General features: G+C 38.1%; 2 protein-coding genes across 29 annotated transcripts in view; one reads left to right on the top strand and one right to left on the bottom strand.

Annotated features, from left to right (window-relative positions):
- LOC101746680 (sodium/hydrogen exchanger 6) overlaps positions 1 to 6,711 on the bottom strand; it is a 30,572-nt gene extending 23,861 nt beyond the window's left edge. For all 28 annotated transcript variants that reach the window (XR_009973177.1, XM_062668610.1, XM_062668605.1 and 25 more), the window contains exons 1-3: positions 6,287 to 6,711; positions 3,990 to 4,145; positions 3,470 to 3,630 (exon numbers count right to left, since the gene is read on the bottom strand). Coding sequence is in view for 27 of the 28 variants with exons in the window: in XM_062668610.1 (XP_062524594.1) it covers positions 3,470 to 3,630; positions 3,990 to 4,145; positions 6,287 to 6,515 (546 nt within the window). In the remaining variant the exon portion in view is untranslated. The remainder of the gene's footprint in view (positions 1 to 3,469; positions 3,631 to 3,989; positions 4,146 to 6,286) is intronic.
- Positions 6,712 to 8,014: 1,303 nt separating this feature from the next.
- Positions 8,015 to 13,037, top strand: LOC119628550 (uncharacterized protein K02A2.6). The gene has a single exon (XM_038011216.2). It carries the CDS (start codon positions 8,662 to 8,664, stop codon positions 12,877 to 12,879), a length of 4,218 nt encoding a protein of 1,405 aa, XP_037867144.1. The 5' UTR covers positions 8,015 to 8,661; the 3' UTR covers positions 12,880 to 13,037.
- Positions 13,038 to 15,702: the final 2,665 nt, after the last annotated feature.

Below are 15,702 nucleotides of genomic sequence, written 5' to 3'. Positions count from 1 at the left end.
AGCTCGTTAATCTCAATAATACTTGTACAATAAATAAAGTTTCAATAAATAAAGTTTCAATAATAATTGAAACTTTATTTTTCTTACACCTTGTCTAGTCTACTATCATTTGGTGATATGAACATGTGCATAAAGTTGCAACTCTGCCAAATAAATGGATCGAAAAAAATGAATAAATACATAGAATAAAAAACTTTATTTTTATTTTCGTAAGTGCTTTTAAGTTAAATTTGATATGGATTAGTAAGTACAAGCACGCAACAATACCCATAATTACATAATACCTAACAAAAATACATTTAGTAGGTCTCTAATTAATCAATCTCTGTAATTATTAGGATAGTTAACATTAGTTACTAAGGATAATTAGTTAAGCAGCCATTACTGGGTAGTAGAAAATATAGTACACATTTGTGTCTCTCTGGAAGTATAAAGTGACCATATTTATTATATACTAACTAGTGTTCGTTTATTCGTACTACTACTAACATCTTGTGATTGTCGTCGTGATCTTCCTTTTTCCGTTATAATGGATAATTTTATTAACAATTTAGGATTATTTATGATTTTAAGAGAGCAACTACAGTCGCTGTCTGATAATAAAAAACTTTCAATTCCTACAAAATCAAATGAACGTGACCGAAGAGAAAAGTGTTGAGCCCCAAAAATTCTGTACGCACTTTTGTTCAAATATAAGTGCAATATGGAAACGAAGTAGTCGCATGTTAGCACAGTTTATAAGAAAAAAATGTGATTAGTTCGAATGTGCAATAAACTGCCCCGAAGGCATGATACCTGAAGATATCAACACTGTACACGAAAGGCTCGAGATTTCTAATACTGAAGATGTTGAAAATGTACCACGCTCTAATGTACTACAGAAGCCTCGACATCTACTTTTACACCTCGAAAACCTTTTGAAGAATTGGGATCCAGGCACATTGAACAAATTTACCAATAACTTTCGTTAACCCCGGATTAAATGAAAGCTACTACAGTTGCTAGTTTGAGAAACACTGGAAATGAAGATGTAGGAGAAATAATGAACCATTTGTCAAATCACCCCGAAGATCTAAAAAAAGTTAAGGAGTGTTTAAGTACAAGTAAAGTGAAAAGTAGTACATATTCTCCCGATAAGGCACTATTAGTTTCACTTAAATTAAGTAAGTGGCAGTATATAAATCTAAGAGAAGCAGCAAATGAAAATGGGTCCGATTTATACCCTTCTTAATATAAAATTAAGCAAGAAAAGACCAAATGTTATCCAGGGAAAGACGAGGTAGTTATTAATGAAGAAAGAGCTGCTATTAAAATGCAAGCATTACTAAGCTTGGCGGTATATAGGCTTTTAGATGTGATTACTTCGGATTTCGACTCGGCAAGAGAGCTACTGCTTATAAGCAAATAGGCTTTGATAGAGCCCCAGGTCAAAGTAATTATAAACAAAAGACTGAAACAGAGTTTGATGATTCATCTATTTTCTTGACCAGTCTAGTTCCTATAAGGCTTCAGAAATTTGATGGAACAATTGTTTGGGAAAACGACCTACCCTCATCAACTTTTTGTTGCCGTCCAATAATGTTTAAATTTATAAAAGAAACGCAGTCAACAGTGGCAATTATAAAAGCTAGCATAACAGAAGAAATAGAAAGACTTCAGCCATCAAAAATCAAACAAGTTGAAGTTAAGCATCAATTGCACATGACGATGATAGACGGCAAAATAACCTCATATTTGTCAGAAACATTTTCTGCTGTCTGTGATATTTGCAAAGCAAAACCGTCAGACTTTTTTGGAGTCACTTGCTTATCAAAGAGAAAATAATGAAGGAATATTCCAGTATGGAATGCCATCTTTCCATGCCTGGATAAGACGCATGGAGTGCTTACTTCAAATCGGTAAATATAATTTTATTACTTACAATTTTTTCATCCTATGTAGTTTCCTGTGAGATTATTTTTTAAATGACATTTTTTTGTTTGCGTCTTTTCGTTTGGACTTCAAGAAATGGAGTTGCAAGGGGAGATGACTAAGAAAAAATATCAATCAGAAAGAGCGCTATACCTTAAGCGTTTAAAAAGGAATACGGTTTACTTATAGATGTTGTCAAGCAAGAAGCAGGAACAACCAATGATGGCAATACTGCCAGAAGATTTTTCAGGAATGCAGAAGGAACAGCCCACATAACAGGAATACGTAAAGATTTAATAGAGAGGTTTCACGTGATTCTTCAGACTGTTGCATCTGGAGAGCGCGTGGACCTTTCCAATTTTTCCGAGTTTTGTAGATATACTGCAGAATTGTATATTAATTTATATCCCTAGTATTATATGCCTTCCAGTATCCATAAATTGTTGGCACATGGTAGTGATATACAATAATAAAAAGCTTTGCCTTTCGTGCCATTCCTATAGGTAAACTGTCGGAAGAGGCAGCGGAAGCTCGCAATAAAGATTTTCGGAAATATACAGAGAGTTGTTATTTTAGAAAGATAAGTAGACTGCCGACTAATGAGGATATTTTACACAATCTTCTTTTGTCTTCTGATCTAAAGATCGAATGGTGAAACAAAATATATAATACTTAGAGAGATTGATTAATTAAGACCTACTAAATGTATTTTTGTTAGGTATTATGTAATTATGGGTATTGTTACGTGCTTGTACTTACTAATCCATATCAAATTTAACTTAAAAGGACTTACGAAAATAAAAATAAAGGTTTTTACTCTATGTATTTTTTCATTTTTTTCGATCCATTTATTTGGCAGAGTTGCAACTTTATGCACATGTTCATAGCATCAAATGATAGTAGACTAGACAAGGTGTAAGAAAAATAAAGTTTCAAAGCGGGACCTCACGGTACTTAGCAGGAATTTAATTTAATGTGACCCGCTCCATACAAAAAAAACACAAAACACATTTTTCTGACCAAACTATAAAGTTTTTGTAATTTTTGCCCAAAACAATTATTATTGAGATTAACGAGCTCTATCTATCTACGTAAAAAAATTTGTTAAAAAACAAAGTTGGTCCCTAAGTCACTCAAATCATAGTATCGACCCACTGTGCGCCTGTCGATTACTGATCAACTATCAATCGATCATTTATCCCCGCCAGGTGTCACCACTCATCCAGCGAACATCACGTAGTAGGGATGAGGACGAAGCCGATCTACTGTCTTACTCACTATACATTTTTCAGCCATGTTTTTTTGGTTTTATTCGGGTATCAATCGTAGCTTGCCAGCCATGTTTTTTTATTTGTGTATCAATAGTATGTTCAGCAGGTCTGAGAATCGTCTACTATCTATTTTGGTTGTCCACCCTAAGCATTTAAGTATTTTTTATTTTTATTTTTTGGATGTGGTTGAATGAGGTTTTTTTTTCTACACTAGAATTTCCCTAGAAATCTTATTTAAGGCAACACAATGTTTGCCAGCTAGTATTTTATAAAATAATAATACTTACCCGTTTCAGGCAATAGCCCGCATGGAATATGATTGGCGGTAAAATTATATTAAAGAATATCTCAGGATCAAACGTAGCTTTGAGATCAATTTCATTTTGTTCTACATTTACTATTTCACCCCTGAAGCTATATGCGTATGTTTTGTTTGCTATTGGAGAATCTGTTTGGTAAAAAAAATACAATTTAACATTATCTCAGTCTAAGAGGCGTAAATTTCAGTACTGGACAATTTATGTTTCGGTATTCAATTCTAATGAATAACATAGATTGTTTTTTATATAATATATATTCCATAGCTTGATGAATGGTCTGTCTCAGGTGCTATGAGATTAGCGCCCATAAACTTCAAAGTGAATATCGTTATCAATCTTGTTATAAGGTGAAAGTTTCAATTATAATGTATAATGGTTGTAAAATCTTTCAAACTAGAAATAGGTAGAACAGTGGTTCAAACCAGTGTGGGCTTACAAGTTTACACCGTACCCAATTCATGATCTGTATTATAAAAACTATAATTACCTCCTGGTGTGATCGGTAAGCTAGCAGGGAAGTGAAAACGCAACATATCTGGTGGTACAGACAGGTTGTAGGTTGTGCCGGGTTCTGGATTGACATTGATGTGGGTAATATGATTCGTACTGCCTGCATAACGAATGATTGCTCCTACTATGAGACCTGTGAACAAATAACATTGAATGCCTAAAATGTATCAGTTAAAAAACTGGCACTAAGCACACAGAAGTATTTGTATTTTGTTTTCGTTCCTGCAGAAGCCACACAACATCCACACAACAGGTATACTAGTGTCTATAGTGTGTTATATAGTTACTTGAGTGCTCAGAAGTGATCATCTACCGAACTTCGAGATTAGTAAAGTTACTTCAAGAGCTAGAGTGACACTTATGTGATTTCTCCAACTCTTTGTCTGAATTAGAAATTTGTTTACGTGTAATTGGAAACTGATTAGCAACAATATGGGAATGCGGTTTAGTTATTGTTGTATGCCAGTAGTTGTCAAATAAAAAGTTACTGAGATATAAACTGATTTCATTGCATACATGTTAGCAGGAAGATGTTAATAATAATAGTATTGGCCACTTTGAACGTATCATACTTGTTAAGTATAATTTGTAAAAAAATCTTTTTAAATTTAGAAGAATATCTATAATTTATTCATCTTTAATTTGAGTGCTCATTATTTTAAAATTCATTAGTATTTGAGAGAAAGACTGGTTTGTCTTTGTAACTGAGAGCTTAAGATATCTGTGATATGCGAAATATAACTTCACCAAAGGAAGTATATTTTGAGCAGAAAAACTTGAAGTTTCCTTAACCAAAAACCTAACTGGCTATAGTGGAGTGGTTTTACATCAGGGTAGTTAGAGAATAGTTTAGCAAAATATGTAAGTATGCATGTATACAATAGTTTCATAGACCGCACATGAAACTGAGCAAGCACTTAATATCTGGTAAATATAAGATACCACTGTAGCACTCTAGTGCCTATAAGGTAGACCATGACTGCAGGTTTTCATATTTAGCATATAAACTTTATGGCAAAATAAAGCTCATTAACCATTCAAGAATATAGCAATCAAAACAATTTATAGATCATTGTTTAAGAAAGGTGATTTTTTTTTTATATGAACATCAATTTCATACTTTAGCCATTGTATTAAGTAAACATTATTTCTGGAAGTATCCTCCTACATGACTCATTCAATACAATCTCTGAAATGTCAGTTTAAAATAATTGTCTATAAGATAAGACAGTAATAAAGTTGTATCATTACTTATTTATATTTTATTTTGATACATTGTTCTACATTTAAAACAAAGATCAAATCTTTTGTTTACTTGTAAGTTTTTATCTTAATAGTAATAATAATTAAAACACTATCATGAAAAAAATTACAAGAACTTATATTTCAAAAATATATACAGAAGAAACTAAGTAACAGAATTAAGTTAAGGTATTGCAATGTACAATAAAATATGTTAACCATCAACATATTTAAGTTAAAGGATATTAATTATACCAAATATATTAAATATAGCCAAAATTACTTATTTATATCAATGTTTATTACAATGTGTACTACAATGTTTTGTTGTAATTTTTTGTACCTCTATAAAAGTATTTTAGTGGTTTAAAGAAATTTTCCCCATAATTTAATTTGTTTCTGAAAAATTGATTTTATAATGCAATCTAAATTACGGTGCTTCAATCTAATAGGTAACAAAATAGATCCCAATTCCAGTGGATTTATTTTCTGATTTTTTTTTATACATTGAAGTTTAGACATACTTAGCAACATCATATACATACTATATGATTTTTCTCAAATAAATTTATTGTTGATACAAAATAAACTCAAATATTTGGCACCAGTGCACAAACTTAAATTAATTATTGTTATTATAATATGATTCTATAATTTTACTCAGGTAAAAAACTCAGGTTACTCAGGTATTTACTTTACTCTTTAAATTTGATGTTTTTACTTTACAATGTGAATGTTTTTTCAAACTATCTTTATATTTTTGGTTTTATAAATAAAATTGATAGATGTTATTAGTCTGGGTTATTTTAAATTCCTGACTTTACAGAAAGAGTTATTGTAAGTTATCTTTTTTTATGAATATTTAAATGGTATCAAGAAGTTTTTTGGTGAGTTCATACATCATTTTTCTGTTAATGTATTTATGAATTGCGCGAAGACACATAATTGTGTTCAAGGTCTCGTCGTTTTGTTGAATGTATCACATGACTGGTCTCTAATACTATAATATTGAATTTTGAATTAACTACTCACCATAAATTACTGCCAGTCCAGTTTCGTGAAGCCAGCTGACTCGACGATGTTTGAACACCCAGATCGTTAGCACAGTAAGAGTTAGGAGGCAAGTGTAAATAAGTAGATTCAAACTATCTATACGGTGTAAAAGAGTGGCTTTAGCATCTAGTGCGATGTCCGTACCTGAGCCTCGACATATTGTTACAAAACAAAACAGAAAAAATGTGAAAACTACATTGCGATTCATGATTTTATTACGAAATTGGCAGGTTTACATCACAGAAAAATGACTTAGTTTAGCATTGAAGTTCAATGTAAACAACATTTGAATTTTCACTTTCGTTGAGTAGTCTAGATTTTTTGCTGACAAAATAAAATCTTCGACACAATAGCACACAAATTGCCTGTTTTTCTCTGTCTGACAGAATCTGACTATTGAAAAAATCAGATTTGACATATGTCAATCGTCACTACTTTGCCTTGTTTGTTTCGTTAGTTTAGACAGGCAAAGGGCTTGAAACCCAGTACAGTTTCCTATGTTATTAATTTTAGGGCATATATTTCAAAACAAGATTGTTCAGTTATTTCAAACAATAGGTATAGTTTTTCACCTAAGAGGGTTATATCGTTGGTACATTTTTTAAATATTAGGTTTTTTTTATCATATTATTTCTATCCGTTGAAAGCTACCATTATGCCGGTCACTGACATGTGCGCAAATATTCGTACATTGTACGAATGTTTGCGCGCATGTGAAGGGCCGTCAAACATTCATTCGCAAACCTAGCGGCTGTGCAAATGGGTTCGCATACTCAATTTGCGAACCCGTTTGCGTTTCCTCCTACACTTGTTTACGAATGTCTCACGAATTTCTCCTCCTTTTTAATTCGTCAATAGAACATTGAAGAGAAAAAGAGTTTTTAATTCTTTCCCAGACATCATTAAGAGCCATGCTGTTTTTATGGGATTTCTTTTGATGAAGATACGATACACAGTAGACGTCACGAACTATGAAAATGGCGTATAGTATACGTCCGTTACCTTCGCAATCGTCGGCGCAACTGGGCAAGCGAATGTGTGGGAGACTACGCGAAGGTTCGAGGTTCGCGCGCTTTGATGTCTGTTAAAAAACCGACACAGCTTGGAAAACCACGAATGCAGCGAAAACTTTGCATAATCATTCGCAAATGTTGTCCTACACTTGTGGGTTTGCGTATTCGTGCGCATGTGAGTGATAGGTGTTACATTACCATTATTACATCCTCAAATGTAAAAAAACGTTAAAATGACAAAATAAATTTGTCCTCGTCACATTATTGTATAATTTCATTTTCACGTATCTCTTGAAAATTATAATATTGGCTTAAGAATAAAGCAAACTTGGTGTTTGGACCACGCTACCTTTGCCTGTTGAATTCTATAAAACCAAAAAACGATGATCTATCTGCAATCCGCACTATGACAAGTTTAAGGAGGGTAGAAGCATGGAGGATAGAAATATGGAGTACGGTATCTACCATTTTGATGGGACAAGTTGTAAACGTGTCCACCTGTAAGCAGTAAGTTATTGTTCAAAGACTCACCGAAATAGTGCTAGTGTAGGAAGTGGGAAAGGTTTGAATATAGCTATTTTAAGCAGAGCGAAGGTTGCTGGATCGCAGTTAAGGCTATCTTCCGATATGCCCTGCTTTTTTTTTTTTTTTTTTTTCCTACCTAAGCTGATAGCCCTAGCGGCTATTTCAGCGTAACCCTAACTTTAGTAGGTGAGCTCACGGGGCTCAAACCTGACGATGTTGCTAACACGAACCCTAGCAAGAGTCGTGCTTCGCAGAATCTACCACCGGATCGGAAACGCGACCCACTGAGAAGATCCGGCGAGAAACTCAGTGGGCTGTGTCTGAGAGTTAATTTACTCGTCGAGCCCTTCGTCGCAAGCGACGGGTTCGACGAGAACGGTGACCGGTGCTTGAAGTACCTAAAAGCACCGTTAGTGGATCGGGAGGATCCGAGATGACGTGTTTAGGGCGACGTCGACTGCTTTCCATTCTGTCCGCAGGATCGGGAATGTAGTTACCGGCGGCCACGATGAGAGGGTTCTCGTGTCGTGCCGCTTTATCGAAGTGGCGCATGGACGCCGACTGAAGATACTTACTGATGGACTCTAAGTCCAGGTCGTCATGGAGGTCGACGTTCCTGACGAACCACGGGGCTCCGACGGCTATCCTGCAAAAACGGGATTGAATAATTTTGTTATGTTTGTAAGTAAGTATTCACTTCAGTGTGTCAATAAACGGTGAACGCAACGTACGTGTCTATTATTTACTAGTGGCGAACGCGGAAAAAAAAATCAATTTGTGGCTTGTTTGTTTCTTGTTTGAACTAATTAAAATTATATGAACATAATGTCGGTCGGGCAGTTGAAAGAATTCGCGGTAAACAGTGGAAATTGGTCCTCATATGTTGAGAGATTAGAAATGTACTTCTTGGTGAATAAAGTGACTGACGATTTAAAATTACCCACATTAATTTCCGTTATGGGTGAGGAAGCGTACGATTTATTATCGACATTAGCCAGCCCTTCGAAGCCGTCACAGTTAACTTATGCTAATGCCGTGGCGATGTTGGCAGCTCACCTGCAACCGAAGCCCTCAATCTTGGCGGAAAGATACAAGTTTCGACAACGTCGGCAGCTGAATGAGTCAATAGCTGACTACGTCACAGAATTAAAAAAATTATCAAAAAATTGTGAGTTCGGCTCGTCGCTGGATGAAAATCTGCGTGATCAAATGGTTTGTGGATTAAAGAGCGAAATCATACGGCAAAGGTTATTTGCCGAGGAGAAATTAGAATATAAGCGAGCAGTTACGTTAGCTTTGTCTTTAGAAGCTGCGGAGAGGGATGCGATTGCAGTGGAACGTACGCCAATTGAGGAGGTTAACAAAATTAACTTCAATGAATGTTCAAGATGTGGAGACAGGAGACACCAAGCAAAGGATTGCATATACAAAGACTACGTGTGCAGTTCATGTCATGAAACCGGCCATCTACGAAGAATGTGCCCCAAAAAAGGGCTTAAGAACCAGGCGGAGGCAGCCGGGGGTTCACCATGCACCGGGCGCCGGGGGAACCGGGGTGCAGGCGGCAACAGGCGATCGTGGCGCGGGCAGCGCGGTGCGGGACGAGGAGGCCGAGAGCGGGCTCCTTTGCACTTATTATACGATCAAAACAACGATGACACATACAACAACTTCAATAATGAACAGGACGGGTGTGGAGAAGAAAATGAGCCTATGTACCAAATGACATTGAGTAATTATAAACCGGTGTGTATTAAAGTTAAAGTCCAAAATTGCTTGCTCAAGATGGAGGTCGATACTGGATCGGCGTTATCTTGTATTAGCAAGAATGTTTATGATAAATATTTTTCTAAGGAGAAGTTACAGGCATGCTTATTAAATTTAAAATTTTACGATGGCTCAATCATTCGGCCTTTAGGGTTTATAAACACTATAGTGAAGTACCAAGGTGTTTCAAAAATGTTAGACTTGTATGTCATAGACAAAGGAACGACTAATCTATTGGGCCGACAATGGTTAGCTGAATTGAATATTCCTATAAAAATATCAAAACCTACGAGTTTTAAAATACAACACAGTAACTTTGTAACCGAACACGCACGAGACTATAATAAATTAATTAATGAAATTGTTTCTAGACATAAATCCTTGTTCGACGGCACATTGGGTAAATATACGGGGGGCACAGCAGAGTTAATCGTGCGGCCGGATGCGGTGCCTATCTACTGCCGCGCGCGACCGCTGCCGTATGCGCTGCGCGAGCGCGTCGATGCCGAGCTCGACGCGATGCTGGCCGCCGGCGTCATCAAACCGGTGGACCACTCCGACTGGGCCACGCCACTTGTCGTAGTACGCAAAGCGGACGGCGGTCTGAGAATATGTGCGGACTATAAGGTAACCCTTAACAAAGTATTAGCAATCGACAGATTTCCGGTTCCAAAAATGGAGGACTTATTCAGTAATCTCAGCGGAAATAAATTTTTTACTAAGCTTGATTTATCTCAAGCTTATAATCAAATAGTCTTATCAGAACATTCTAGCGAGTACACGGTTATCAATACACATAGAGGATTATTTAAATATTCCCGCCTCGTCTACGGGTTAGCTTCGAGCCCAGGCATTTTTCAAAAACTAATGGTAAATATGTTTAAAAATGTCCCAAATGTAGTAGTTTTCTATGATGACATATTGATTAGAAATCAGGACCTAGACAGTCATTTAAAGTCTATAAAAGAAGTATTAGATATATTAGAAAGGTATGGCTTAAAAATTAAAAGGAGTAAGTGCGAGTTCATGGTAACAGAAGTGAGGTATTTAGGGTTCATAATAGATCAAAATGGGGTTCGTGTAGACCCAGAGAAAGTCAAATCAATAGCAACAATGCCACACCCAAATAACGTGACAGAATTAAAATCTTTCATCGGTATGGTAAACTTCTATTCGAAGTTCATACAAGATTTGAGTGCACATTTATCACCTTTATATGCCCTTTTAAAAAAAGGTAAGCACTGGATGTGGGGAAATGAACAGAATGCTGCTTTCCTGAATGTTAAAAAGTTTTTGTGTAGTACAAAAGCACTTGCACATTTTGATATGTCTTTGGAGTCGGTGTTGACTGTGGATGCGAGCGCGCGTGGTCTGGGTGCCGTGTTGGCGCAGCGCGGGCCAGGATGTCAGGAGCGCGTCGTTGCATACGCTTCACGCGCACTCACCACTCATGAATTACATTACAGTCAGATTCATAAGGAAGCATTGGCGATTGTTTTCGCGGTGGAAAAATTCCATCAATACTTATATGGGAGAAAGTTCATACTACGGACCGACCACAAACCTCTGGTGAGCATTTTCGGGCCTAACATAGGTATCCCGAGCGCGGCAGCTAGCCGCTTGCAGCGCTGGGCTATCAAACTATCAGCATATGACTTTGAAATCGAGTACGTTAGGACAGATAAAAATGTAGCCGATGCACTTTCACGGTTAATCGAGTCTCAAAAAAATGACGTAGCTTCCGAGGAAACAGACTTACCCGAGCAAACCTACTTACACTTCTCAACAGAAGCTCTGTTAATAGATTATAATGTTCTTAAAAAACAAACTAGTAGTGATCCAATCTTAAGTCGCGTGTTAAGTTATATAAGGGACGGATGGCCCTTAGACATAGAAATTAATGAATTAAAACCATATTATAATAGGAAAAACGAACTTTATATTGAATTAGGATGTATAATGTGGGGTCATCGTGTGGTTATACCCTCTTCATGCAGAAACAAAATAATAACGGAGCTTCATGATCCGCATATGGGCATAGTGAAAACAAAATCGCTAGCACGTAGTTACGTTTGGTGGCCGGGAATCGACGAAGCGCTCGAGACGGAATGTCGCGCTTGCACCGTGTGTGCTGCCGTCGCAGACGCACCTTCTACACACGCGCCCCGCTCGTGGCCCTGGCCCTCACGCCCCTGGTCCAGGTTACACTTAGACTTCTTAGGCCCCATAGGTGGAGTCACTTATCTAGTTGTAGTGGATTCATGCTCCAAATGGATAGAGGCAATTAAAATGCAGAGGACAACGGCACAAGCGGTTATATCGGTACTGCGGGACTTGTGGTCAAAATTCGGCCTGCCAAAGCAAACGGTCAGTGACAATGGACCGCCTTTCTCGAGCTCTGATTTTCAGAAGTTTCTGATTCATAATGGCATAAAACATATTTATTCAGCTCCCTATCATCCCGCCTCTAATGGGGCCGCTGAAAATGCAGTTAAAATTTGTAAACGTGCGATTAAAAAGGCATTAAAACAGAATTTAAACGTAGATACAGCTCTGTGTAGATTTTTATTAGCCTACAGAAATACAGAACATGCAACTACCGGCGATAGTCCAGCCAATATATTACAGGGTCGAAGTCTCCGTATGAGATTAGATAATTTAAAACCAGAAAGGCAATCTCGAGTTATCGCGCAACAAGAGCGGAGCGAGCAAAACGCAGGGGGTGTGCAGCGACAACTCGAGCCGGGCACTAAGGTGTGGTATCGGGATTATCGAGGTCTGGATAAATGGGTACCTGGGACGATCCTCAAGCAATTAGGTAGTCGTGATTACTGTGTACGATCTAGTTTTGGAACCGAGAATCATAGGCACGTCGATCAGCTAAAATTAAGGGTTACAAAAAATATAGATAAAGTTGATACCTTTGCGTCGATTCGTAAAAATATAAGTCCCGAACTGATCGCGCAAAATTTAGACTTAAGAACACAATCACGTAAGTCGCTATCATTTCCCATGACAAGTGGCGAGGAACCAGTGGCGGTGGTCAACGATTCGGGGAAGAGTAGTTCACCACCAAAAAATAGCACACCGGCACAGGATGCTGTATCGCCTATTCGTGGCAGCCCTATGAGACCCGCTGTGCCGATAGACAAGGCAGCATGTAGTACTGGTGGTAAGAGTATCAATGAAAATGTGACACCCAAACGTGAACGTCCTGTAAGAATACGCAAGCCACCAGTTAGATATGGATTCGAGGAAATAGATTAAGTTTATAGTTTTTTTTTACTTTAGTTTGTTATGTACGCTTAGTTAAGATATATATATATATATATTAATTGTGCTTATAATGTGTAGTAAATAAGGGTGGAGGTGTTATGTTTGTAAGTAAGTATTCACTTCAGTGTGTCAATAAACGGTGAACGCAACGTACGTGTCTATTATTTACTAAATTTGAAAGGATTTTAAGTGTATGCGGGCCGCGTGAGCGAACACTACACTTGCATAGGTCATGACGGGGCGTATGCAAGTTTTGTAGAGTGTCACCTTATTTCTAAGGGACATTTTACTTCGCCTACATATCATCGGGTAGAGACGTCCTAGAATGAAGGCGGCACGGTCGCGTACCGTCTTGATGTGGGGGCGGAATGTCATCCTACTGTCGAGGGTGACGCCTAAATATTTGACCTTCGGGGCCCACGGTATGGGCTGGTCGAACATCGTGATTGGGCGAACGGCGGGGGCGGGGGTGTTGACGCGCCTAGTCGGGAGAGGGATGCTCAGCGTGGTGTTCGGAGGGCGACCCCTTTTGAAGAGCACCGCTGTGCTTTTCGTGGGGTTAATGTCGATGCGCCACTTCCGGAACCACTGTCCCATGGTGGTAGCTGCGGTCTGAAGTCGTCGATGAAGCAACGCCTTCTTCCTACACGAGTAGTAGATGGCGGTGTCATCGGCGAAGAGCGCCAGATGGGTCTCCGGAGACCGGGGTATATCGTTGATATACAAGCTGAATAGTAACGGGGAGAGGACGGAGCCTTGCGGGACTCCGGCTGTGACGTGACGGGGCCGGGAACGCGTTCCCTCGACTCGATATCGGAACGAACGGTTCGACAAGTAGTCTCGTATGATGAGCACGAGTCTGTCTGGCACTCCCATGTTATACAGTTTGTATATCAAACCGTTGTGCCAGACTTTGTCGAACGCCTTCGCTATATCGAAGAAGAGGGCTCCTGTCGGAATGGTGCCCTGCAAGCACTGTTCAGTTCTCTTAATCTCGGAGAAATTCGTTCCGTTAAGGACTGACAGTATGCAGTCGCAGTATCCTAAGGAAATATATGAATGACATTATAAATCGTGGCGATTTTACTCTGAACACAGGTGTTTTCGAAGTAAGATGCTCTTAGTGTTTTGATCACGTTTAAGCAGTGACCGGTATAGCTAGCTTTAAAGGCAAATTTGTGTATTATCTACGTTTAAAGGAACGGCTTCCCAGAGTACTTAATTGACGTCACAGCTTACAGTTCTTGCAGTGGATATCGGAACATATCTAGTTGAAATGTAGTAGTTTATGGCGCTGTTTTTAAATTCTTTCCACTAGTAGCAAGTGGTGCCACCTTAATTGGTAATAGTGCTCTATCTAACGAGCACTATATCAGTGTATTTAAAGTGTCCGCTGAAACGGAGTTCATTGAGGTGGTGCCTTAGTAGCAAGTGGAAATATTTAAAAAATAGCGCCATAAACTACTACATTTCACTTCAATCAGCAAACTTCACTGCGTATAAAACTGCTATATTCATATCATTTCCACTTTCTACACTAGCGCTATTTCGGTGAGCCTTCTTAGGAAGAATCACCTGTAACACCAAGCTATCTAAATACTCGCTGTTTACAGGTGGGCACTTTTTTAACTGGTCCTTTATACAGATGGTGGTTCTTACCTCTCCCTGTTGGAGTTTGTATATAAATGTAATGGCAGGCAACACTTGACACTTGATTAGATTTCGAATATTAGAATTATTTTAAATGTTTAAAAAACAGATCATTGTATTCTCGTGAGAAAATGTCAGTACTTCTCATCTAGATACGGCAAGAGAAACATGAAATAGTTTTATAAAAAATATAAAGATAATAATTGTATAATGGTGTAAAAGTGTTCAAGCAATCTGCAATATAATTATAATGAAGCAGTTATGTTTTTAAATAGCCTCTCATCACCTACAGAACCCAGTCCCTTCAAATTTAACCATCCAACACTCCCTCCTTAGAAAACCACAACCCTGCATTGCTTTATTACATGTTTACCAGCTATGGAAGTGCACAAAAAATCTTCTAAGAAAGTCTCTAAATATCTACCATTTTACTAAAAGCATATTTTATCCCAATTAATTAAAATCCCAAATTTATCAACTTCATCTCATTTTACTTCGTATCATTTTTCACATTTTAACAGAATATAAGAAAACATGGGCTACAGGTCTTGTTACTAGGCCAAAAAAACATTCAAAATTAAATCTGGTTTAATATCAAATTAATTAGGAACATGGTGAAAAATTTAAGAAAGGTTTATCCTCTATAATTAACTACCCTCGCCATGTCGAATGCAGATGCGGTAATTATTCGCCTTTCGTAGTTCGAGTCGTACGACTTCTTCGCACTTCGTTGAACTCGACAAAGAGTTCGACGTGCAACCTAACCCATGCATCAGCTCGCTGAGTTTCTCGCCGGATCTTCTCAGTTTGTCGCGATTCCGATCCGGTAATAGATTCATTCGCGAAGCAGCTGCTCTTTGCAGTTTACTGGTGGTAGGACCAATTGTGAGTCCGCACGGGTAGGTACCACCGCCCTGCCTATTTCTGCCGTGAAGCAGTAATGCGTTTCGGTTTGAAGGGTGGCGCAGCCGCTGTAACTGTACTGAGACCTTAGAACTTATATCTCAAGGTGGGTGGCGCACTTACGTTGTAGATGTCTATGCACTCCAGTAACTACTTAACCCAGGTGGGCTCTAAGCTCGTCCACCCATCTAAGCAATAAAAAAAAAGATGTTAGGTCTACTTCGGAGGCTACTTTGCTCGCCTGTCCTGTCCTGACCTGTC

The sequence above is a fragment of the Bombyx mori genome, chromosome 5 (assembly GCF_030269925.1).
Source record: "Bombyx mori chromosome 5, ASM3026992v2".
Lineage (NCBI taxonomy): Eukaryota > Metazoa > Arthropoda > Insecta > Lepidoptera > Bombycidae > Bombyx > Bombyx mori.
This window is presented reverse-complemented; position numbering and strand designations above follow the sequence as displayed.

What these genes read in the sequence shown, in the direction of transcription:
- LOC119628550 (XM_038011216.2), top strand. Translation starts at nt 8,662, where the DNA reads ATGAACATAATGTCGGTCGGGCAGTTGAAAGAATTCGCGGTAAACAGT.